Raw genomic sequence first — 24,386 nt, 5'->3', positions numbered from 1 at the left:
GGCGGCGCCCAGTGCTCTGGGCAGGCCCCCTTCCTAGAGGTCTGGAAGGGGAGGATAGGTCCGGGAGGGGACGGGGAGCTTGATGGAGCGGGGATTGGGCCTCGAGACCTACGTATGCAGTGGGTTCTGGTCTGGACCGTCGCCCACACCGTGTCCTTCCACCCAGCCCACTCCTGGGTTCTACAAGCATCGACTGGCCTTTTGTGTGCGGGTAAGATGGGAATTCTTGTCCTCATCCCTGCCAGGCAAGGCACTTAGCTTCTGGAGATGAGCGCCCACCCAGTAGCAGCCCCTACGCTGACCAGTCACCAGTCGAAGCCTCTTCCCCCAAGGAGTTGCCTGGCCCTGATGCCTGGAAGACATCACGAGCAGGGAATCCTCCAACAGCCCTGGAGTCAGGAATAGTCATATGGGGTTGGACAACACAGGCTTTCTCCGTGGGAAATTGCCACCACGTGGGTCCCTTTTGCAGAGGCTGCATTTTACTGTCAATAGGGAAGGAAGGACAGTTTCAAAACAAGGCAGGCACTTCCACCCACACAGGAACTAGGGAGCAGGCAGTTATCTTAGTTCTGGCCCCTAGTTCTCTTCAGTCCTACCATGGGGTCATTGAGGATCCTGATCTTGGTGAAGCCACAAACCAGACTTTTCAAAACCGATCCACTGTCTGTTTCTCCATTTTTAAAATTTACATTTGATTATCCATTTATTCTTGTGTGGGGGTGCCCATGAGTGTAGAGGTCAAAAAACAACTTTTAAGAGTTGGTTCTCGAGTCAGACGTGGTGGTGCATGCCTTAAATCTCAGCACTTGGGAGACAGAGGCAGGTGGATCTCTGTGAGTTCAAGGCCAGCCTGGTCTACAAGATCTAGTTCCAGGACAGGCTCCAAAGCTACAGAGAAACCTTGTCTCGAATAAAAAAAAAAAGTTGGTTCTCTATGCTGGGCAGTGGTGGTGCACGCCTTTAATCCCAGCACTTTGGGAGGCAGAGGCACACCAACCTCTGTGAGTTCCAGGTCAATCTTGTCTACAAACCAAGTTCCAGGACAGCCAGAGCTAAACAGTGAAACTACAGAGAGAGAGAGAGCGAGAGAGAGAGAGAGCGAGAGAGAGAATGAATTCTCTCCCACCCTTGAACTCAGGTTTGGCTGCAAATGCCTTTAATGGATGAGCCATCTTGCTATCTCTAATAGTTAGTGAGATGGAGAAAAGGCCATTAACTTGAGGCTCCCTTTCTGCCCTAGGATGTCATCATTTCTACAGCCCAATTGCCACCTTTACCCCTTTTCTCCTTGTGGTCAGGTGGCTTATAGCTCTCTGGAATCTCTGCTACTCACCTTGTGTGGTGTAGTTAGGTCATCTGTGATGTCTGGACTTAGGCAGGAGCTCAAAGGCTTCTGAATGTCCAGAGGTCTACAGTTAGGTTCTGCTTGGCCTCTGAGACTGTCCCCACGTCCTCTCCACCCTAACCCTGGAATTGTTGCAGTCTTGAGGATTTCTCCACCAGCTCTTACTTCCCTGACAGGGAGTCTGACAGCCATGTGGGCCTCTCCTGGCTGAGAGTTTGTCTGTTCCATTCTCCTCCTGCCACGATGCCACTCCAGAACATCCCCGGTCATAGGTACTCTATGTTGCCCTAGTAGGGTGCCAAAAGCCAAATCCCAACAACGCTTTATTTTCTTTCTCCCAGGCCAGCTGTGCTCTGGGCTCTCTTACCTCTTTTTCGTCGTTGTTGGGTTTTTTGTTTGATTTGTTGTTTGGTTGTATTTTTGAGATGGGGTTTCTCTGTGTTGTAGCCCTGGCTGTCCTGGAACTCATTCTCCTAGACCAGGCTGGCCTCGAACTGACAGAGATCCACCGGCCTCTATGTGCCACTACTGCCTAACTGTTTGTGTTTTCAGACAGGGTCTCATTATGCAGCTTAGGCTGGCTGGAACTCACTATATAGATCAGACAGGTCTCGAACTCCTTCATTCACCTGCCTCTGCCTCCTAAGTGCTAGGATCAAATGTGTCTGCCGCCATGCCCAGCTCTACCTTACCTCCTGAATAACATCATGGCCTTCTTAATACACTCCAGGTCTGACCACCTACTTCTCACCCCTAAGCTTGCCCTGGCCTACTGCCCTGCTCAGGATTTTCTCCTCTCTGGCCTCTTTCCCTTCTCCCTTTACGATCAACGTTACAAGATCATCTTCCCTGGATAAGAGCACTGACCCTGTCTCCTTACTTCTCACAGTGACCAGATCAGTTCTCATGAACTCAGCCTGCCTGAAACTTGTGAACTAGTCAGACATTACTGGGAACAGACACTTGTAATCCCAGTACTTGGGAAGTGGAGGCAGAAGGATGAGTTCAAGGCCATCCTTGGCTATATAGTGAGTTTGAGACTAGCCTCTGCTAACCACCAGGAGCTAAGCAACTTTAGTCCCTCAGTCTGTTCCTATCACCAGGCTGCAGTCACTGAATATTCTGGGCCTTTCAGAGCCCCAATGCCTGGTCCCTTCCTTCATGTTTGCTGACTGAGACACTCAAAAGTTCCTGACCTTTTCTGGTCTTAGAAACATCTCCACCAATGACCACGCCAATGCTGGAGGCCCACCTCAAATGCCATAACCCCAAACCACACAGTATCTTCCCTAGAACTATCTCCTTCTCTGTGTACCCCACCCCTACACTGGACAGGGCAGGCAATGGTGCTTCCATGTTCTGTCACCAGCTCCAAAGCGCTGGAGCAAGGAAACAGGAGAAAGAAGTTCATTCTTAGGAGATAGCTTGAAATTGGGGTACTCCTCAAACTCAGTGACCCCAGTAAAGGCTGCACAGTAAGGCCAATGGCAGACACAGCCAGTGTGGATAAGAAACACATGCGCTGAGAGGGAATGGGGGGTTGACATGTAGGGGAACTTGGTAAGGTCAGTATGTCCCCAGCCATTCCAAACATGACAGCTGTCGTGGACCATGGACCACTGCTGCTTACTTAGGAGGTGGGCAGAAGAACCCACTCCTCCAGAGAGGGAAGGATGGGTTACTAAGCTCCTCCCCTCTCAGGCCCCAGACAGAAGGGACTGAAAAGTGATCACGAGCACAAAGAATCAGACAGCAAGGAGTCAGGCACCATTTTTTATAAAAACGCATAGTCTCATTTCCACTCTTTAAAATCACATTCAAAAATCGGCAAAGAAACGCCCCGGGAGTGAGTAGACAAGAGGGGGAGGTGCGCTGACCCAGCCCCAGGGGAGAGGGTGCAACACCACACACGGCTGCGCGACTGGTACAAGGGGGCATGCGGTGGGCAAGGTGGCACCTGTGGGCGGTGGCACTGACAGAACATGGGCTAGGGGGCTGGACAGTGTGGGTGGGGACACACTGACCAGCCAGGACAAGGAGGACTGGCCCCAGCTGGGCTCCTATGCTGTGTCACCCACCTGCCCAAGCTGTCCCACTGTGGTCCTGGGCAGGTGAGCCTCACCCAGCCCAGGGCTGGGGGCCTAGGTTCAAGCTAGGCCAGTGTGGCCCAATCCACAATTGCCTTTTCTGTGCTCCTGAGTCCGGGCACGCAATGGGAAGAAGAGGGGACTTGCACAGAAGCCAGCAGCAGCCACTGCCAATGCCAGCCTTCTGACCCAGCCCTAGTGTCCATGGAAGGGGAGAAGGGGCAGTAGTGACACAGAGGCTTTTCCTGAACAAGGACCTAGAAGCCAGTTATGTGGGAGACCTCCAGGTCTGGGGGAGACAAGGGCCTTCTGTCACCAGTGGCAAGAGGGCAGAACAACAGGGGGTCTGTCCCTCTGTGGTTGTGATTGGAAAGTTCAAGTAGTATCCCTATGTTGCACCTTCCTTCCTAGGGTGGGGGTACTGGGCCACCCAGCTGTGCCACATGCTGAGCTCAGCCCACATAGCCTGAAGTGGCACACTACCGAGTGTGGCTTCACCCCATGGAGGTGCAGGAGGGCTGCTGAGGGTTGCTCCTCTTCCCTACAGGAAGACACTGGGAGCGAGGACCCAGAGGAGGGGGGAGGAGAGGAGTCAGGGAGGGGTGTTAGGCAGTGGCTGGGTTGGTGGCAGCAGGAGCCGAGGCAAGCGGGCCCCTCCCTGGGGGCTGGGCCAGGCTGGGGCCACAGGAAATCACAATAATTACAAAATAAAACCTTTTCCGCTTTGCGGGAAAACAAATAATAAAAATTCGACAAAATAAATTAGAGGTTTATAAAAGGCGGGTGGGCAGGCGGGCAGCAGATAGGTGGGTCAGAGGCCGTTGGCACTGCCACGTTGGATCAGTGGCACTTTGCTCAGTTCCACCACAGGTGAGCGTGGCTTGTTCTTCATCTTGGGCACTCGCTGCACCAGCTGCTGGGCCTCGCGGTAGGCGTCACGCAGCTCTTTTTTCCACTGCACCAGCTCAGGATCACTCTGCACATTCAGGCTCCATCAGCCTCTGCCGGCCAGGCACCCACCCACCTGCATCCGCACCAGGCCCCACTTACGTCACACTGCAGGACAAACTGCTTGCCACCGCGGATCTTCAGCAGGAGACACTTGCGCTCCTTGATCTGGGTCTCTTCCACTGACTGGATCTCTTCCATGGTCAGGAGGCTCTGCTGCAGGATGAGAGGGGCAGAATAGGCTGTGAAGAAAGGCCCTGGGGGGCCCCTGGCGGTGGTGACACATGCCTTGAATCCCAGCACTTAGGAAGCAGAGGCAGGAGGATCTCTGTGAGTTCAAGGTCAGTGCTAGTTCCAGGATAGGTAGGCAGCTAGAGCTACCACACAGAGAAACCCTGTCTCAAAAAAAAAAGGAAGGAAAGAAAGAAAGGAAAGAGAGAGAGAGAGAAAAGAAAAGAAAAGGCCCTGCCTGGCATCTACCCTGTGCCCTCACCAGTGCCCCTTCTTACCGGAGCCTCGCCTTCACCCCGCCACTCAAGTCGGTTGGGGAACAGGTAGAAGTACCGCCGCTGCCACTGGGTCAGGAAGGGATTGCCCATCTTGGACATGTAGCCATGCATGATGCAGTCCTTACCCAGGGCATAGTCTGCACAAGAGATGGGATGTAGGCTCAGCACCCTACCCCACCCCCTTTCTGGCTGTGGTCTTGGTCAGTTTCTTAGCAGAGCCCACTTCTCATTTCTACAATGTGCAACAGGCCTGGTGTCCCCCACGGTCAGGAGTCCTCACCCTCCTCATGGCCCAGCTGCTTGTTTTTGGCTTTCTTTCGTGCCTCCAGCCGATCTGTTTCAGCATTGATGGTGTCAAAAACAGTCTCTGCCACCTCCTGCTGCCACCGCTCCGAGATGGTGAGAGGGAAGTTGCGGTACAGTTCCTGGTCACTGTCCAGTAACTTCACCAGGTGGACATGGCAGGAAAACGTGGGTAGACAAAGGATGCCAGGATATTGTCAGTCACAGGCCTGCATAGGGCCCTAAGTCAGGGATGCCTCATGTGACCACTGTCCCCAGGGAGGTTGGAGGATGAGGAAGTATGGCCCACAGCCCACAGGGCTGCCACAGTGTCTCATAGGAACCAAGGAGGGGCAAGGGCTACCCAGAGCAGGCCAGGCTCAGGGTTCAGGGCCGGGCATGGTGCATGCAGTACCTTGATCCCTTTTGTGTCCTCTTCATCAAAGGAGCCAATGTCAAAAGCATCAGCTGCATTCACCTCCCCACGTGGGGGGATCAGTGGGGGTGGGTACTGTGAAGAGCAAGGGTTGGGCATCAGCAGGGGTGAGAGGCCATGGGGTTCCCCATCCTTCCCCTGGAAAGGCTCTTACCTTCTGTAAAAAGACCATCTGCCAGTCCAGTGAGCAGAAAAAGGGGCTTTCTTTTACCTCCTGAGCCCTGTGGAGAGATATACCTGTCACCTGGGCTCTGCACCTCACAAGTTGGGCTAGGTTCAGACTGTGAGGTCATTAGCTCAGGCTTGACTCAGATCTTAAGTGAGTTCCATGACTCTCAGCCCGTTAGTTCATCTTGAAATGGGAGACACAGTTCCCACATCCTGGGCTGGTGTGGGTTCTAACACCACTTTGCCTGGCAATTAACCAATGTCCCAGCAGACATAAAAAGCTGCTATTAAGCTGGGTGTGGTGACACACACCTCTAATCCCAGCACTTAGGAAGTGGAAGCAGGAAGATGAGGAGTTCAAGGCCAGCTTCTGCTGCAGAGTAAGGGGAGTCTAAGCTACATGAGGACTCGTCTTGAAAAATAAGCCCCACCTCATTCAAAAACAAAACAAAAAACTATTATAATTATGGTTATCATCACTTCACTATAAAGACTCTCCTGGGCCTTTTGAAAGCTGTTCCCCAGTTGGTTCCAAAAGTGACACACCCAGCCAGCCCTGCCACTTTGTGGACACTGGATAGTGTGGGCCATGACTTCCCTTGTGAGCACCTCACAAGGTTGAGACCATGGAGGAGTTCAAAGGATGAAACAAAACCACTGTTCTAAGGGGGGTATAGCCAGGGGCCCAGAAGCCCACAGCCATGACACTCACCCACGGCCCAGACAGCCTAGCCTCCGATTGACATCCCTCTGCAGCAAACCTTCCAGCAGGGATCGGAGTTCAGGGGAGAAGGAGTCAGGCAGCTCAACAGCCTTCCAGGAGGAAGAAGAGGAAGAAGTCAATAGGAGCCCAGGAAGAGCCCTCGGCTCTAGGGGAGAAGTAGAAACCAGCAGCAGGAGGTGAGGCCCAGCCTCCTGCTGGTCCCCAGCAAGTGTGAGCTTTGGCAGCACAAAGGAGGTCAGAGGCTACAGGGTTAGGGAAGGGATCACTGGCTAAGGAGCTGTGCTGGCACCACTGTGGCCCTTACCAGCTACCCCTATACTCACCATTGTCAATGTCATGCGGTCAATCTCATGCTTGTCTTTGGTCTTGTGCTGCCGAAAGGGGCTGTGTCTGGACAAGAGGTCAAAAACCAACGTCAAAGAACAAGAATGGGAAAACTGGGATAGATTACATGAAGGAGGTTTGTGAGAAGTGAGGGGGACTCCACCCCTCATACCCAGGCCATGGAGGGCTCCCCTCTCTGCTTCCTATCTGGACTAGGGAACAGGGTCTCAGGGCCTCACCCTACTTGCCCACCTGGGATAGCCTACTCACCCCCGCAACAACTTGAAAAGCATGCAACCCAGGGAGAACCAGTCGGCACTGCTGTCGTAGGCCACACCCTTCTGCAGGACTTCGGGAGCCATGTACCCGTGTGTGCCCCTGTGGGAGCATAGGTTGTAAGTGAAGGGGAAGAGGTTCAGGAAGGGAAGGAATGGTTTGGGCACTCACACACTGGCATGGGGCTTCTTCTTGGAGAAGTCACAGGCTAGGCCCAAGTCTGAGATTCTCACATGGCCGTGCTCGTCCAGGAGAATGTTGGCTGGCTGTGAAGGAAAGCCCTGTGAGCTGCTCGGCCAGGAGGCCAGCTTGGGCCTTTACTGGAGGGAACTACAGGTTTCTGGGACAAGGCCCCAGGTAGGACACGCCACCCTCCTTCCCCAATCACAAGTGAACTCAGAAAGTGGTTCAGGCAGGGAGGGGAGGAGGACAAGGCAGGGAGATAAGCTAACCTTGTCACAACCTAGAGGGAAGGATGGGTGGCGGCTGCCCCTTACCTTTAGGTCCCTGTAGACTACAAAACGATTGTGCATGTGTTCAAGACCCAGGATAATCTCAGCCGCATAGAAGCGCATGTCAGCCTCGGAGAAGACTCCATGCTGAGACAGGTGGTAGTGCAGGTCCCCACCTGAGGGGCAGCCCTCCAGGTGAGACTCAGCTTCCTGCCCAGGTCCAGCCCTAGGTCCACCCCCTAGGGCTGGTCCTGGGCTCACCGTTCATGAGATCCAGGATGAAGCTGAGCTTGTCTGGTGTGTGGAATGCATACGACATGCACACGATGAAGGGGCAGTCCTAGGAGGGAGGGGAAGGTGAGCAAAGGCCAGCTGAGGCTTGGTCAGAGGTCACTATGGGGGCCCGCTCGGCCTCCCAGCTCACCCCGGTGCTGACGAGGGAAAGCATGATCCGCTCGTTCAGAGCCAGGGTCTCTCCCTGCTTCATCTTGATGCGTTTCTTGTCCAGACACTTCATGGCATACCTATGATGGAGTAGGAGGTCAGCTGTGTCAGCACACCCTGCAGGGCAGAGCCCCAGGCTGCCTCAGCAGGCTGCTGATGAAGACCAGATGCAGGACAAACACGTGACACAGCCAATGCTTTAGAGAGGGCAAAAGGTGCTGGCAAATTAGTCTCTGAGGAGCCTGAAGGAGACAGAATAGCCAAAGGAAGACAGGAAGGAGGGACAGTGGCAGGAGGGATAAGGTATGGTTCTAGCAGAGACTGAACATTCACATTCAGGGACAGCAAGCTTGGGACACTGATCCCCGTAACAGCTCTTCCCTAGAAGGTCCCAGTCCCTCATGGTTATTCTAGAAGCCTGACTCCTCCCTCAGGCACCCCACCCAGTGACAACTGATCAGGGTGCTCACATCTTGCCTGTGTCTGCTTTCCGGCACCCATAGACCTCACCGAAGCCCCCACGCCCGATGATGCGATGCACACTGAAGTCGTTCATGGTCAGCTGCAGGGTGGCAACAGCTGAGGTCACTGCAGGCCTCTTGGGCCCAGCACCAAAGCAGAGGTATTTGGGCAGCAGGGACAGGCCCTAATACTAGGATCCCCTACTCTTGAGATCTGGCCACACATCTTTCTCCAGCCGGCCCACTGGGATTCTAGAACCGGCCCCCCTCCTGTCCAGAGCCACTACTGTGAGGCTGATGGCAGAGCCCGGGCCACTGTATTTCCCCATGGTCCCCTGACATGCCAGCACCCTTGGCCTACTCACGTGGATGTTGAGCTCTACATTCTTCCACTGGCAAAACCGTGTGAACTTGTCACTGGGAAAGAAGGGGATATACACTTAGGCAAACTTCAATGTATCGAGAGGCCATTAGAGCCTGTCCCACCCACTGCCCTTCCAGAGCCCTGGCAAGTGGACATGGAGACACCCTGAGCCTGTGGTCTGCTCAGGCCACACACCCTCACTAGCTGAGCCATGGCGGCCGACTGGGATCAGAGAGACAGCCTCCAGTCAGACCTCCACCAGGGCACAGCAACTGCTGCTCGCACAAACGCTCATTCCCCCTCTCAGCTACCCCCACCCCCTTCTATGGCTAGGTAGCTATGACTGCAAATACCGCTCCTAGCATTCTGCCTAGGCTCTGGAGGTTCGAGCCACAAAAGGCAGTGTGTGGCTGCCTAGACCCTGACACACCCTAGCCCTGCCTAGACCCTGACACTCCACAGAACAGGGAGACCAGCAAGGTGATTCCAGAAAGAGGGTAAGAGAAGAGGACAAAGGGTCTATGTGACCTCCCACGAGCTCCTTTGATGGAGCATGAACAGACCTGGCACCTGCCAGCGCAGAGTCAGAGCAGCTGCCGCTGTCCTGCTCAGAACCTCTTCTCCCTCTCTTCCCTACTCACCTCTCAATGAACTTCTGGAACACATCCCCTCGGAGGTTCTGACAAATCTCCTCAATGTATGGCTGTGGGGAGGGAGCTGGGAGTTGGTGACCAAATCTATTAGCCCCTGGTGACCCCGGTTCTGCATCCATCCCCAGGCTTCAGGACCCCAGCTGTCTAAGGCAGGAGGACCTCACCTGGGGAGGGTGGGGCCATGAGAAAAGGAGGCCAGCACGTACCTGGAAGAGATCTGGAGGTACCTGCTTCTTCACCAGGTGGCCCTGGACATGCTCAGTAGCATTCTTTGAAAAGGGCTGGAGAGGACAGAGGTGGCTGTGCATCCCAAACAAGGCCCTTTGTTCCCTTCCAACCCCAGGTTGCTGAGGGCCAGCATATGAGCTGGCACCCAAGGGCAGCTGACTAGGACACTCACATGTGAGCAGGCCAGCAGTTCTTTCATGATGTAGGAGTCAAAGATCTCCCGGCTACGGACCACACGCTCCTCCTCTGTCTCCAGCTTCTCATATTTCTTGATCTGGAAGGCACACCCATAGATGGTCTGTGGCCAGGGAACGGGGCTAGATCCCAGGTGCCTCACAGACTCAGCGAAGGTGCCCAAGCACCTCTCTCAGCAGACCTTGATGTCGTACCTCTTCATAGAACTCCACTAAGGGCTTGGCCTCTTCCAGGTGGTTCAAGCAGAAGTCTCGGAAAAGCAGGTACCCTGAAAGCAATCAGGCCTGGTCATGCTGAGCCATGCACACCCTTCTCTAAGGGCTTTCTCATCGCCATGGGCACTCCTAGACAGAACTAGCCAAGGCAGTGGGAGAGATGGGCTGCACCTCAGGAAGAATATAAGCAATCTGAGCACCGGTGAGTTGCCACCAGCCTAAGTCCCAGAATCCAGGCTAGGGCCACTGTACTTCTACACTATCTACATTACAGAATCTGCCTCTGGAGATGATGGCTGGGCACTATGGCAAGTTAGAGGAGTGGGGTGGGCTGGCTCTGCATCTCATGCCCTGACAGACACCCCACCCCTAGAGCTGGTGGTACTGCCTACTATGGGCTATGGAGATATAGGGACGCTCTTCTTCTGTTTGTTTTCCAAGACAGGGTTTCTCAGTGCAGCCCTGACTGTCCTGTAACTCTCTCTGTAGCCCAGGCTGGCCTCGAACTCAGAGATCCTCCTGCCTCCTGAGTGCTGGGATTAAGGATGTGCACCACCACCTCAGTGCTGGGATGCTGGAATTGTGCTGGGTGACTTTCTATGTTTCTTTAAAGCGCATTGGTCGCCTAGTGTTGTTAATGGCCTCTAATCCCAGGTGTGTCTACTAGTACCTACAGCCATCTTTTCTCCTAAGGTTAACCTGAAGGCTATGGGGAGAGGTGTGGGACCGCAAAGTGTGCTTACTGATATCACTGACTCAGGTCTACCCGGTCTGCCATGGGCAACTGGGCTCGGGGTTCCATTAATCAGATTTGAACAGCATGAGGCTCAGAGAGAGGAGAGGCAAACCCAAGGTCAGACAGCACAGGTTCAGATGTACCCCAGGCTGTGTTCTCCCTGGCGTACTGCTAAACTAAGACTGACCCCCAATGCCTGATCCTTCCAGGTCACCCTCAGTTCCACACTGAGATCCCATCCTCAGGAAGCCCAACTCTGTGCCCTGTGTGACTAGAGGCTTCCTGGGATAGAACCAAGCTTTCTCTGGGCTGGGACATGGGGTGGGCAGCATACTTCCAAGACGAGGATATACACCACACACCAGAGAAAGGATGGAGGGACCAGCTCCCAGGCAGGTTGCTCACTTAGGGACTAGGGGGGTAGGAGGGTGGCTCGGGTGGGGGCGGGGCCAACCACAGCTCTACAGGCACCACAGGAAGGGCCCCGCCTCTTCCTGTCAGTTCCACCAACGGCTCAGAGCAGCTGTGGCTGCGCCAAGGGGAAGCTGCAACTCTCAAAAACAAAAAACCCAAAGGAGGAACTTCCCTGGCGCCTGGGGAAGACTGATGGGCCCCCACCCCCACCACAGGGCTCCCTGGGCAGAAGCCAGGGGCTGGGAGGCACAAAGGGTCAGCACTCTTTACTGGGGGGGAGGGGTAAATAGATGGGGGAACCTCCTGGGACAGGGGCATATGGCAGGGTGACAGGAAGCTAACCCTGGAGTCTTCTTGGAGAGACCTCAGGCTGGGAGAGGTGGCTGCACTTACCTAACTTCTGTGAGAAGATCTTTTCAAAGGTCACCTCTCCTCGGTCCTCTAGGTACTTCTGCATGACGCTGCGGATACTGAAGGCAAAGGGACACAGTGAGCAGGGGCCCTGCCCAGAAGCCTGGATCAAGGAACTACTCATTTTTAAAAAACAAAAGCATTATTTATGTGCGTGTGAGGGGTGCACACATGCCAGCCTGTGTAGAGGTCAGAGAAGAAGGCACGGGAGTTGCCAGGCATGGCAGCAACACCTTTACCCATTGACCACTGAGCCATCTTCTCTGAGGCCTTTTTTTAAAAGACAGAATCACACTATAGCCCAGGCTGGCCTTGGACCCACAGAGGCCCCTGCTTCAGCCTCTCCAGTGCTAGAATTACAGGTAAATGCCACCATGTCTGGCTTGAAGAGAACCATCCTTCAATTCAGTGTCTTCAAGCCCTCCAGGGAGCTCTCAGACCCCCAGCTGGCCTGGTCACTCATTCTGTTCATGTAAGTCACCTCAGATGAACCCAAGGTTATGGTGGGCAGCAGCTCCTCGCCTGTGCCTACTGCCTGCAGAAGTGTGTCACACACTGCCACACACTGACTCTGATAACTTAGCCAAATGTCAAAGCTAGGACCTGCCCATTAGTTGGATAATGGACAAATCAACAAAATGTGGCTCTGCTCTGTTTGGCCATCAGAAGGAACAGAGAGCACTGAGACACACTACCACACGGGCGGCCCTTGAGGCAGCGACACTTCACAAGCTCAGAAGAGGACCAGGTAATGGATGGCAGTCATGACTCCATGACAGGTTCATTGACAGAAAATAGATTTTAGGTGCTAGGGACTTCAGGAAGACTGCCAAAAGGACCGTGAGTTTTTTGCTGTTCGTTTGTTTGTGTGTGTAGGTCAGAGGACAGCTTTGGGAGTCAGGTTCGCTCTTTCCAGTGTGGGTCCCAGGGGTTGAACGCAGGTTGCTTTACCAGCTGAGCCACCTCACTAGCCCCAGGGGTAGTATTTCTCTCAGAAGTGATAGGACACTCTGGGAGGGGGGCAGGATAATACAGTGAACACTCACAGAAAATACTGAATTCTGTTTTCACTTTTTTGCTTTGTTTTGGGGAAACAGAGTCTTGCTGTTGTAGCTAAGGGTGGCCTCAAACGTGTAGCAATCCTTCAGTGTTGGGTTTACAAGTATGTGTTACCACACCTAGTTACTAATTACATACTTTTTTCTGTTTTCCATGACAGGGTTTCTCTGTGCTGTCTTAATCCTGGCTGTCCTGGAACTCACTAGACCAGGCTGGCCTCAAACTAATAAAAATCTGCCTGCCTCTGCCTCCTGAGTGCTGGGATTGAAGGCGTACTCCACCACCCAGGCTGAATACTTTAAAGTGATGAGTTTATATTGTATTTCATCTTCATCCGAGCACTCAGGAATATCAGGGGCTCAAGACCAGCCTGGGTCATATGAGACCCTGTTTCAAAAAGAAAAGTCCAAGCGTCCTTGTGTGTCCCTAGCACACTGATAAAAACATGACTCCTGTCTAAGGCCATAGGGGAAGGACTGGTAACCCCGCCATCCCCATCCTGTCTAGGGCCACAGGGGAAGGACTGGTAACCCCGCCATCGCCATCCTGCTGATCTCACCGCAACACTGTGGCAGCCTAGGGATGTCTCACTGATACTTCAGAGGACTCCTTGTTGTCTCTACCCTTTGGCGTGCCGGACCTGCCAAGCTGCCCCAACAGCTAGCTCTGCTCACATTTGACTTCCACTAGCCTAGCCTCTTCAGAGAACACATAGCTGCCCAACTGAGGGCACATGAGAAACCAGGGGCTGGCGGACATGTGAAGCCCAGCAGATCCTGCCCAGGAGACTGTGGCTGCTGAGGATTCACAGCCACGGTCCAGTTCTCTATCTGGCACTGCCTCCCCTAGAATCCCTGGCAGGTCAAGCATAGGCTGGCCTGGTCACCCAGGCTAGAGTCAAGGCACTGTTCATGTTGTGAAACTCACACCTGCTTCTAGGCAGGTCTGTCCCTGGTATAGACCCCTTGTCTGTGATATCAATGGGGCTTGTGGTCAGATCAGCTCAGGGTGGTGGGGAGCTGCTGTGTGGAGATGGTGGACCTTTGCTGGCTTCCTGAAGTGCAAACAGGATGCCACCAGGTGGTGAAGCTCAGGTCAGGTGGGGGTAGGGTGTTAAGACAGGTGAGGAAAAAATTGGCCCAGCAACAAGAGGCCCACAGGGCAGGGAAGAAGGTACAACAAAAACTACATGAGCTAGAGAGATGGCTTAGTGGTTAAGAGCACTGGCTGCTCTTCCAGAGAACCCGAGTTCAATTCCCAGTAACTACATGGTAGTTCACAACCATCTTTAGTGGGATCTGATACCCTCTTCTTGCATAAAGGTGTACATAGAGGACTCAGCTACATAAAAAATAAATAAATAAATCTTGGCTAGGCGGTGGTGGCGGTGGCACACACCTTTAATCCCAGCACTTGGGAGGCAGAGGCAGGCATCTCAGTGAGTTCAAGGCCAGCCTGGTCTACAGAGCAAGTTCCAGGACAACTAAGGATACACTGAAAAACCCTATCTTGAAAAATCTCTCTCTCACACACACACACACACACTCACACACACTCACCAAAAAACAAAAAACACAAAAACCTGCATGAAGGGAGGACAAAAATCGGGTGCTAGGGATTTCAAAACTAGGATGCAGTCTGAAGGTATAGCCCTTAGGAGGCTAGATCCAAGACAGAGCAGAAACCTCACTGGATCACTAAGGAAGTCCGGGTAGACACTCTGATAAGGTGAGGAGGAAGTGGGGCTGGGGAGGTGGCACAGGCTACTACTGGGCTATGGTGTAAGAGGGGTGTCTGCCAGTCCTACCTTGTGCTGTGGACTTCAAAGTTTTAGGAGAGATGACAGCTCCGGTCAAAAGGAGAACTGGAGAAAGCAGTGTCAGGGCACCAGACTCAAGGCCCAGCCCTCCCAGGATCTAACTTTGTTGGCCTTCCTCAGGAAAGTCCTCTCAAGATAGTGAAGTATGCAAAACTGCCAGGGCCCAATCTTGAAACTGTGACACCCTGGTTTGCCAGCTGGGAGACACCACGGCTCCACCAAAGGCTGTCTCTGACCAGAAGTTGGGCTCCGATGACCAGGTCAGGCCTTGGTGACTCTGGATTTCCAGCCCACAACTCCTGCCCAAGCTCAGGGACCCCCACACTGTTGCCAGAGCTGGTTCCCGCTGGGAAAACAAGACCATAATTCTCTGCTACCTGGCTGAGGCACCAAGGTTACATATGCCCTGGTCCAACCTCTCCTCTTGGGGACCACCATCAAAACACTTCCTCGTCCTCGAAGACTCAGAAGGACTCAGGGTAGAGCAGACACAAACCTTACAAACAACAGGAGTTTGAAGAAAAAGCTGTGAGACTCAGAGTCCAGCTGAGCGGTTCACACCTAAAATCCAGCACTCAGTAAGCTGAGGCAGGAAGTTTTCTGTGAGTTTGAGGCCAGTCTGGGCAATAGTGTGAGACCCTATATCAAATAAACAAAACTTAAATAAGGAGATAACTCAGACACGCCCATGCTCTGCCTGCAGATGGCAGCCTGGCCAGGCAGCCCTCCACACAGCAGGCTCATCTTTCGGATCCTGCAAGGCAGTGGCAACTCCTGAAAAACCTGGCAGGAGGGCACAGGAACATGGGGCTCAGAAACCTGCAAAACCAGGTGCCTGGATCTCACCTGGCAGATAACCCAGGAGGGTGAGACTGTCACCTCCCCAAGTCCTGGGTGCTCTGCTTGTCACCTAATCTTTACATTCTGGAACATTTTGGTTCACAGGACAGGATATGAACAATAAAGGGGGAAAATATCAGCACATCCATCTTCCATACAGTGGAGGGTGAGACGGACACAATCAGGTAGGGTCAGGTGGGGTTTACGGACAGGAAGATGCTGGTGACAGATAGAGATCCCAGCTGTTGGGGACACCTCATCAGGAGCTGGGCAGGGCACCGGGAATGGGGGTACCACTGGGATACCCTCCCAACCCTATACTGGCTTCCTGAGAACTGGAAAAACAGACCATTTTGGTTGAAGGCATGCTCAGCCCGGGTCAGGGAGCTACCACCACCTCTCATCGTAGGCCCAGAGCAGCTGATACGGGTGTACAAAGATGAGATACAGCGCTTGTAAGAGACCCTGCCTTAGACAGCCAGGGAACCAACAGAGCAGGGCTTTCTGCTTTTTCACTGGGCCTGGGGCCTGCAGAAAGCAGAGTCTCAGCTGGAGACTGTCCCTCCCACCAAAAGCTACACCTGGGCAAGGCCATAGCATTCTTCCCAGACCAAAGTATTTTATTTTCTTCCTTATAAAGATAAGAAAAGTCTTCCTAAAACAATATAAATACCATCCCCAAACCAAATGTAAGGCCAGGCCCAAGCAGAGTCCTTGAATGGAAGGCTGTCTAGTGTGGCAGTTTTCGGGTTCCAGTCTGGCCCCACAGAGCTGGGGGCTATGGATGCTGGCAGGTTAGAAAAGGTGTCACTGGACGAAACTCCTGGCCAACGAGCAAGTGTAGGCTTGCATGGGAGGCAGCAGCAGCCTCCTGGCTGGGTTCCTGATGCTGGCAGTGCCTAGAGATATGACATGCTCTGAGTGGCATCTTTGTCTCCACCCATTCAGAGGTACGTGGCTCTCAAGTTCCCCTCTGGGTCATTAAGAAAATCAAATGTACGCTGGGCAGTGGTGGTGCACACCTTTAATCCCAGCACTCAGGAGGAAGAGGCAGGCGGATCTCTGTGAGTTTGAGGACAGCCTGGACTGTTAACACAGAGAAATTGTCTTGAAAACCAAAAAAAAAAAAAAAAAAAAAAAAAGTGCTGGCCATGGTGGCAGCTGCTCGTAAGCCCAGTACTTGGGAAGCTAAGGCCTGCATGTAGTAAGTTCTAAGTCAGCCCAAGCTACAGAGTGAAGGGCAGGAAGTTTATTACTACTCCCAGGTGGGAGACATTGGAGCCTCTGTTCCTTGGCAGCTGAAAGGGCACCCTGGCCAGGTTCCAAAGAGTCCTTCCCACATTCCCCAGGAGGTCAAGTCAGAAGCTGTTTTATTTACTTTTTGGCATATGTATATACGCATGGTCACATGACCCATGAGTATGCGGAGGCAGGTACTGTGCTCGCACTTAGAAAAGCCAGAGGTCGCTGTTAGATATCTCCCTTGGGAACTCTCCACTTCACTTACTAAGACAGAGACTTTTTCAAAACCCAGAGCTGGTGATTCAGATGCTCTAGCTACCTTGCCCCAGGGATCCTATTGCCTCTGCTGTCCAAGTTCTGGGGTGACAAGTGAGCCATAAGCCGGCCTGACTTCTGTAGGTGCCAGGGGTCTAAACTCTGGTCCTTTATCCACTGAGCCATCTCCCCAGCCCTACTTTAGTTTTCTGATGTGGGTCCTGCTAGTGGCCCAGACTGGCCTTGAACTAGCAATCTTCCTGCCTCAGCCTCCAGAGTGCTCGAGCTTGTGCCACCATGCTCACTCAGCGAAATTACGGACTTCTCTGCTGGTTTCCTGTTCTGTAAAACAAAAGTGTCCAGGCAATGGAACTGCCACTTCTGTACTGCATATTAGAAGGCCTGAAAGATCTGGGGGTGGGTGGGCAGGGTTTCTGTCCCATTGTTAGCCTGTGTCTTCCCTCCTAGACATTAGGACATAGCTGCCCTAAGCTTTATTATCTGGCACCCCACACCCCTACCTGCCTACACTACTCCTAGAACATGATCCTGTGCTAAGCTCACGAGTCCACATTGCCCTGTACTTGGAGGAAGGGGCTATATAGCCAGGCAGTCTCTTGGAGGCAGAGCACCGGCCAGAGCCATTGGCAGGAGGTGAACCGAACAGAGCTGTGGCTGCTCTGACCCTGAGAGCAGCACAAACACTCCCTTGACTCCACCCTAGAGCCCATCAAAGTTCTGCCAAAGGATTGAGGGCACCTAGGCCCTGACATGCTTCATGCTAGGGTGGCTATCAGGTTGTGGAACATACCTAGCCCCATCCCCATTCCTAGCACCTCTCACATAGTTTGACGGGTAGGAAGAAGGCAGTGCCCTTCTCTCAGCAGTGGCTGAGGTGAAAGGACAGCAGGCAGGCAGAACTTCTGGTAAGAGAGGTACCACATGCTTCAGTAGAAGAGCAGGTCCCACACTTTTGGCATAGTGGCCGAACACATCAGGCATGACCCTCACAGATGGCTCCCACACAAGGTCAGGGAGCTTAGCTGTGTGGACTGGGAGGGCCTACAGGAAGGAGTCTGGGGCAAACATGCCCATTTCGATAGTAAATAGAGTCTATAAGGTCAATAGTAGGCCTGTGACAAAGGAAATATCCAAACTGGCTTTGAGAAGTGTGTCAACAAGGCTTCCTCCACCCTCCCTTCGGCCTCCATGGGGATGCTGGAGGAGGGTCTCTAGGACCAGGGCAATACTCAGCCTCTTCCTGATGCCTCCCTCCCACCTCACCAGGGGCTTTAGGATATGCCTGCCAGACTGGAAGGAAAAGTCTTGGCTGGCACCATGGTGCTGGTGTTTATATGACAGCGATGCTGTAACACAGAAGAATCTGGTGCAGAGGCTACGGGCCTCCAGGCTGGTGGGTCTCAGCCAGCCACACTGGGAATTGCCACGCTCAGGTAGGGACAGTTAATAAGCTGAGGTTGCAGCTGAGGCACTCCCTGGCAGCCTTTCCAGGAAACCTGGCAGAGAGGTGGCAACAGCAGGAGGAAGATCCCTAGGGCTTCTTATTAATATTTCTTGATGAATCTCCCTGGGGCCCGACAATGTTCTCAGAGCTCAAGGATGGGGCCGTTACCAAAAAAGGAAGACCAATTGTGGCCACCATGTCTGTGCAAACCTTTGGCCAATAAAGGACAACAGTGGTTGACCATGGCAATGTTTGGTGAGCCCCAGACTTCCAGGTTCTCCTGCAGGACGTTCAGGAAGACACTCCAGTCATCACAAACAATACATAAACAGGCACCCCGCACCTTACTGCCTATGACACGAGCCATAGACATCCTGTTAGTGTGCACTGAAAACAGTTCTAAACTGGGTGGTGGCAGTGCACACCTTTAATCCCAGCACTTGGATCTCTGTGAGTTCGAGGCCAGCCTGATCTACAAGAGCTAGTTCCAGGACAGGCTCCAAAGCTACAGAAAAACCCTGTCTCAAAAAAAAAAAAAAAAAAAAAAAGAAAGAAAGAAACCCACACTAAACCTCTGCCCCCAATTCTAGAGGTCCTTGTTTTGCAGTCCTGAAAGGGGGTTATTCCCCATTCCAATTCTAGGGCAACTGCCACCCTCAGAGAAATGACCCCCATTTTACCACCAACCACCCACGTCTACATCACCAAAACCGCCCTTTTCAGTAAGCAGTGATGTGAGACAAGATGTCGTTACAGAAAAATGCAGTTGCCAAACGCCTTACTCTTAGGATCTTGTTTGAAGTGGGCCTGAAATAACCTAAGAGTAACTGTCCCAAAGAGGAAATGGCCCTAGGAGCCAGGGGAGAGTAGAAAAGGGGCCTAGGGAGAAACAGCAGGTATAATGGAGGCTGTGCTTTCCTCAAAAACCATCACACGCTCCTGGCTTCGGCTGTTTATTCCATAACATCTTTAGAACAACAGCCATGTGCAGGCAGCTGGAACTCCCTGGGGCCCCCAGGGTTCTCAGCTCTCTATACAGCAACCTGGGCACCAGAAGCTGCTGTAGAGTGTGTGCCTACACTTGACGTCAGCCAGGATTTACTACGAGCATGGACTGTGCATTAATAGGACAAATCATTCCTAGGCTGACAGAACCCAGATTCCTGTGCACGGATCCCAACCTATGACGCTCATGTTCCCTTCAAATCCATTTACTGAGCGCACGGTGGAGAAGCAAGCAGAGCTGAGCAACTTAATAGCAAATCCATGAGAGTCTTGCTCCAGAGAGGAGGACAGATGGGAAAAGGCATCTCAGAGAGCCATTCCCAGGGAGCAGCAGCAGCTTCAAAGGCCCGCAGGGATAGACTGCAGAAAAGATAATCTTGTTTTTAGGGGCAGGAGGGGGTGGGTCCCTGCTACTGGAGTGGAATGTTCTGGAAAGGGCTAAAGGCTGGCAGCAGTAGGCTTTCTCTGGTGGTGAAGAAGTCAAGGGAGGAAGAAGAGCAAAAGTCTTCTTAGCACTCCTTCCCCCACCAATCCAGGCAGGAAGTCCTGACCGTAATGAGTTAACAGGAACGAAGAAACAGAGAAGGAAGAGTAGCAGGGTCTGAGGAACCAGGGGAAACAAGCAAGGGGCGGGCAGCAGCGGAGGAAGCTCATGGTGGGGGAGGGACCAGGAAATAGCCCAGAGAACCAGAAGGCTGCAAGAGGCACCCAGCTCCCACATACTGCTGCTGGGGCTGCTACTGTCACTGGGGAGAGCAGGGACATCTCTTGGGACCGCCCAGGCAGGGCTCCTCGAGCAGGAGCCCTGAGATTAATTACACATGGCCTCAGTGGTCATATTAAGCAAATGATGATAATTATAAGACTGCAGCAGCTGCTGGGAAAGAGGCAACAGCTTCTGCAGGGCGAGGCCCAGACCACAGTCCCACAGCCCTGGGAGGTCACTAGTGAAGGACCAGCCTCCTGGTTTTACCAAAGCAGATAAACTGAGGCAGGCCCAGTCAGGATTAATGTGCCTGGGGCCCATGTGAACCAGTATTGCAGGAGTGAGGAGCCAGGACCCCTATGTTCTATCCACACAGCACCCCCTCCTGTTAGAAGGTCAGGGAATAGGTCTGTTTCCCCATATCTTCTAGGTGACAGAAGGGGAGGTGGCTTTGCCAAGTTACAGTGGCACTATGCCCAACAGTTCCCATTCCTTAGCCCTGGGAAATGAGAGCTGTGATGCCAAGCTCAGCCAAGGCACAACCCTGGGCACCAGCCACAGAGAAGGCTGCCAAGATTGCCCACCCCAAAGTAGGAACAACTCCCATTGGCACACTGGCACAGGAACGAACCCCACTGCTTCTTTCCCTAACCCTGACTTCATGGTGGGGAAGTAGGATTCTGTATATGATTGGCGCTCATAGCCTCGCCAGGGTGGCCTGTTTCTCTGTTTTAGTAAATGGCAAAAGGGTTGGTTGGGTCTTGTATAGTGTGGCAGCTGATGGTACCAGAAGCCCCTGCTACTTTCAGGCCACCACCTTAGACCCACAACTCTCAAGAAAAGGGGTGCCCCCCACCCCATCCCACAGCCAGTAACACGCCAGTGGATAGAGGAGACAAAGCAAACTGGAAGACTAGGACTCCAAAGATCTGTGATCCAATCCCAGACCTTTTGTATGACACGCCTCAAGACCTTGATCAGTAACTGAGGAAAATACCACCTGCTGGGTCGGCACACCAGGACTGAGAAGACAAGGCACTTTGCAAACTGGGACATGCTGGGCAAATGGGCAAGACCATAATCACTTCAAGGGCAAGAGAGGTCTGCCTCAAGAATGTGCAGTGTGCGTCACAGAAGCTTGCCAGCATGGGAGGTTCGCATGCCGAGGGCCATGGTCACTGTGGAGTGGCTCAGGGTCCCATCCTGGCCTGCGCACACCAATGTTTAGAGTTAGTGGCTCCTCACCATTCATAGATTGAGCAATTGGTTCCACAACATGCTACTGCTGGTACCCTGCACCAATGCCTACGGTGTCATCGGTCCCACAACTCACAGCCTGCCTCCATTCTGCTCAGATTCTCACCCCATCCTGGTACTGTTGAGCAACTAGTCCACGCAGGCAAGGCCTTGCCAACTTCACACGCTGATTTTTGGATCAACTGAGACAACAGATGTCAAAATAAATAACGAATTAATAAGATCTCCATTCTTATTCCTATCACACCACCACTGCCACCAAACGAAGGGTAAAGGGAAAGTACCAGGGTTCTCAAACACCTGCAGAGGCGACCCAAGGCGGGGCCCTTTAGGAGCAATGCATTCTGGGGAAAGATTATCCAAATATGGAGAGTTCTAGAAAAGGCACCACCTCAAACTTTGTAGACCTCACACTTACACAAGACTCTCCTGGCTGTGGCTGCCCAGGAGGGCTAGGCAGTGCCCCAGATGCTAACTGCACGCCGCGCCCTTCTCTTCCCTTCAGGTTTTGTCATTTCTGAACTCATTTCGTCCTAACTGCTCCCCCTAGACAGCCCTGGCTGATACTCAGTCTAGTTCCTGTTCTGAGAAATCTGATTGCAAATGTCTCAGAAAGAAGGGGCGCCCAACGGCCTCTTCAAAACGCAGACCAAGTTTTCCTCTACTGGGCTTGATTCTCAGTCAATCCGAAACCCAGTGAGCAGCCACTGGCGGGAGGGTGGGGGGGGCATGGTGAGCTGTACAACAGCAACCCTGCAAGCTGCCCACCCTGCTCCAACACCTGGGGCCACCAGAGGCCTAGTTCACATTGCCCACATGTCACAGACGTAAAAATCAAGGTCTAGAAAGGAAAAGAACCTGCCCCATGTCCTGTCCTGTGATAAGAACACGGCAGTAAGGTCAGGTCCAGTTCTTGGCTGCCAAGGGGGCTGGCATGAAAAGCTGCTGCGATTGGTCTTACCAGCCACCGTAAGGCACCTTGATGGGTAGACACACCTGCTCTTCCAGGGGCAGGACATCTAGGCCACCCTTCAGGGCCGGGCAGTGAACAAAATATACAACGAGAAGCTGAAAACCCAAACGTGGAGGCCAGGTACCACCATGGAGTACCTGAGTGATACTGCACAAGCCATTCAAGCATTCAGGTGTGAGATGTGGCCCCTCACATACACCACACACACACACACACACACACACACACACACCTTGTCCTATGGGCACAACACTACACCTGTCTCACTCAGTCTCTGGTCTTCTGTGCAGTTCAAATGGGAAGGTAAGTCTATCTGCCACAATACACTGGACAAACCCCAGTTACACCTCTCACATCCTGCCCGACTCTGCACCCACATCCTGAACAGTTTAAACTTTGATACCAGGTGTGATGACATCAGTTGTCTTGCGGAGAGGCGGCAGCACAGTCCAGCTGCTGTAGGATGGGATGTCCCCTGGTAAAGAGTACCCACAAGGCAACACAAGTGGGAAAAAGGGTGAAGAATGGACTTGCCTCACTCGAGCGCAGCCCCTGGGGATGGTACACACACCAATGCACTGTCCCCAAAGAGCACTCTCAAACCTAAGCCAAGGGCAGTGACACCACCAGAGGAGAAGGCAAAAAAGTCTCCGACTGGTGCTCCTCACTTCACAGACCTCACAAGAGTGTTGTTAATCACTCTGAGAAGAGTGAACAGGGCTGTGGAACACCAAAGAGAGGGGTGCTGGGAGCAGGGGCAACAGACTGGGTAAATAGAGGCAGACCTGGGGAAGGGAACCAACCGTAAGGGGACACAGAGGGTGGAGGGCAGAGCCCAGCCACCAGGGTGGGAAGAGGGATGCAGCAGAGCCAGGGGCTGACAGCGACCAGGCCCCGCAATGAGATACAGGAAGCGGCAGTGCGGCCCGGGGAGCGCGGAGGGGAGCTTGGAGTTGGGGCGCTCTGGGCTCGCAGGCACCGGGCCTGCGCCGGCCGGGACAGGAGAAGTCCCCGGGTACTGGGACGGCCCGGATAGTGAGTCTCCGGGGCAGAAGGTTCCCGGAGTAGAGGGTCCCCGAGTCCTGGGGCAGCCGGGATCGTGATGTGGTTGGGGCAGGGACCCCCGGAGTGTGTGGGGGGTTCCCGGGGCCTGGGGCAGCCAGGATAGTGCGGCCCCTGGAGCACAGGGTCCCCGAAAAAAGGGGTCCCCAGGGCCTGGGGCAGCAGGAAGAGAGGGGTCCCCGGGGCATGGTACCCGGGTCGGCGCGTGGGGCCCGACACAGGCGGGCTCACCTGGGCTCTGGAAGCAGGATCTTCTTGCTGGCGCGCGCGGCCGGCGTGGCCTTGCTCTTCTCCATGGCCATCAGGTAGCTCACATCGGCCAGCACCGCCTCCAGGTCGGCCATCTTGGCGGCGGCGGCGCTGTTCCTCCCGCCGCCCGAGGCTCCGCTCCGCTCCCGCTCGCTCGGCCCGGCCCGGCCCGCGCGGCTTGTCGGCCTCGGCGCCGCCGCCGCCCCGTCCGGTCCCCGCTCGTCGCTTGCTCACAGGCGGCGCCGCCCCATGGCGCCGGCTCGGGCCCGGCCCGGCTCGCGCTCCGCTCCCGCCGGGACTGCAGTCGGGGCGCCGCCGCCACCACCACCACCACCCGCCCTCCCGCCCGCCCGCGCCCGGAGCTGCCGCCGCCGCCTCCGGCCCCGCCTGCCGCGCACAGCGCCAGCGAGCCGCCGAGGGGCCGAGCCGGGCGGGCGGGCAGCGGGCAGGCGGGCGGCAGCGCCCCCTAGAGGCCGCACCGCTGGGGTCCGGAACGCGGGTGGCAGTCCGAGGCAGCATCTAAGGACTCCAGGACGACCCCAAGCCGTGACCACAACTCGGATGTGTACACGCTCCCTCCAGGGCGTTGACTCCAGACCGTGGATAACAACAAGAATCCTGACGCCGGCCATGACCCCAGACTCAGAGTTCAGAACATTCTCTCGGGATCACACCATCACATCCACTTCTGACCTCCAGACCTTGAATGACAATCCTGATTTCAAACTCTCAACTGAGCTCCAGACTCAGACCTTGGGCCACACTCCTGACTATGAGCA

At 54.0% G+C, this 24,386-nt stretch overlaps 1 protein-coding gene across 1 annotated transcript; it reads right to left on the bottom strand.

Annotated features, from left to right (window-relative positions):
• Positions 1-3,108: 3,108 nt before the first annotated feature.
• Positions 3,109-23,809, bottom strand: Grk2 (G protein-coupled receptor kinase 2). The gene is made up of 21 exons (XM_048457915.3): positions 23,590-23,809; positions 11,658-11,734; positions 10,094-10,167; positions 9,877-9,978; positions 9,683-9,757; positions 9,465-9,526; positions 8,825-8,876; positions 8,469-8,560; positions 7,979-8,078; positions 7,816-7,894; positions 7,600-7,730; positions 7,274-7,368; positions 7,097-7,204; positions 6,826-6,892; positions 6,491-6,591; positions 5,765-5,831; positions 5,590-5,685; positions 5,173-5,335; positions 4,893-5,029; positions 4,486-4,599; positions 3,109-4,411 (listed from the first exon to the last, which is right to left on the bottom strand). The coding sequence occupies exons 1-21, from the start codon at positions 23,700-23,702 to the stop codon at positions 4,247-4,249; spliced, it is 2,070 nt and encodes a 689-aa protein (XP_048313872.1). The 5' UTR covers positions 23,703-23,809; the 3' UTR covers positions 3,109-4,246.
• Positions 23,810-24,386: the final 577 nt, after the last annotated feature.

This window comes from Myodes glareolus, chromosome 7 (assembly GCF_982192425.1).
Source record: "Myodes glareolus chromosome 7, mMyoGla1.1, whole genome shotgun sequence".
Classification (NCBI taxonomy): Eukaryota; Metazoa; Chordata; class Mammalia; order Rodentia; family Cricetidae; genus Myodes; species Myodes glareolus.
This window is presented reverse-complemented; position numbering and strand designations above follow the sequence as displayed.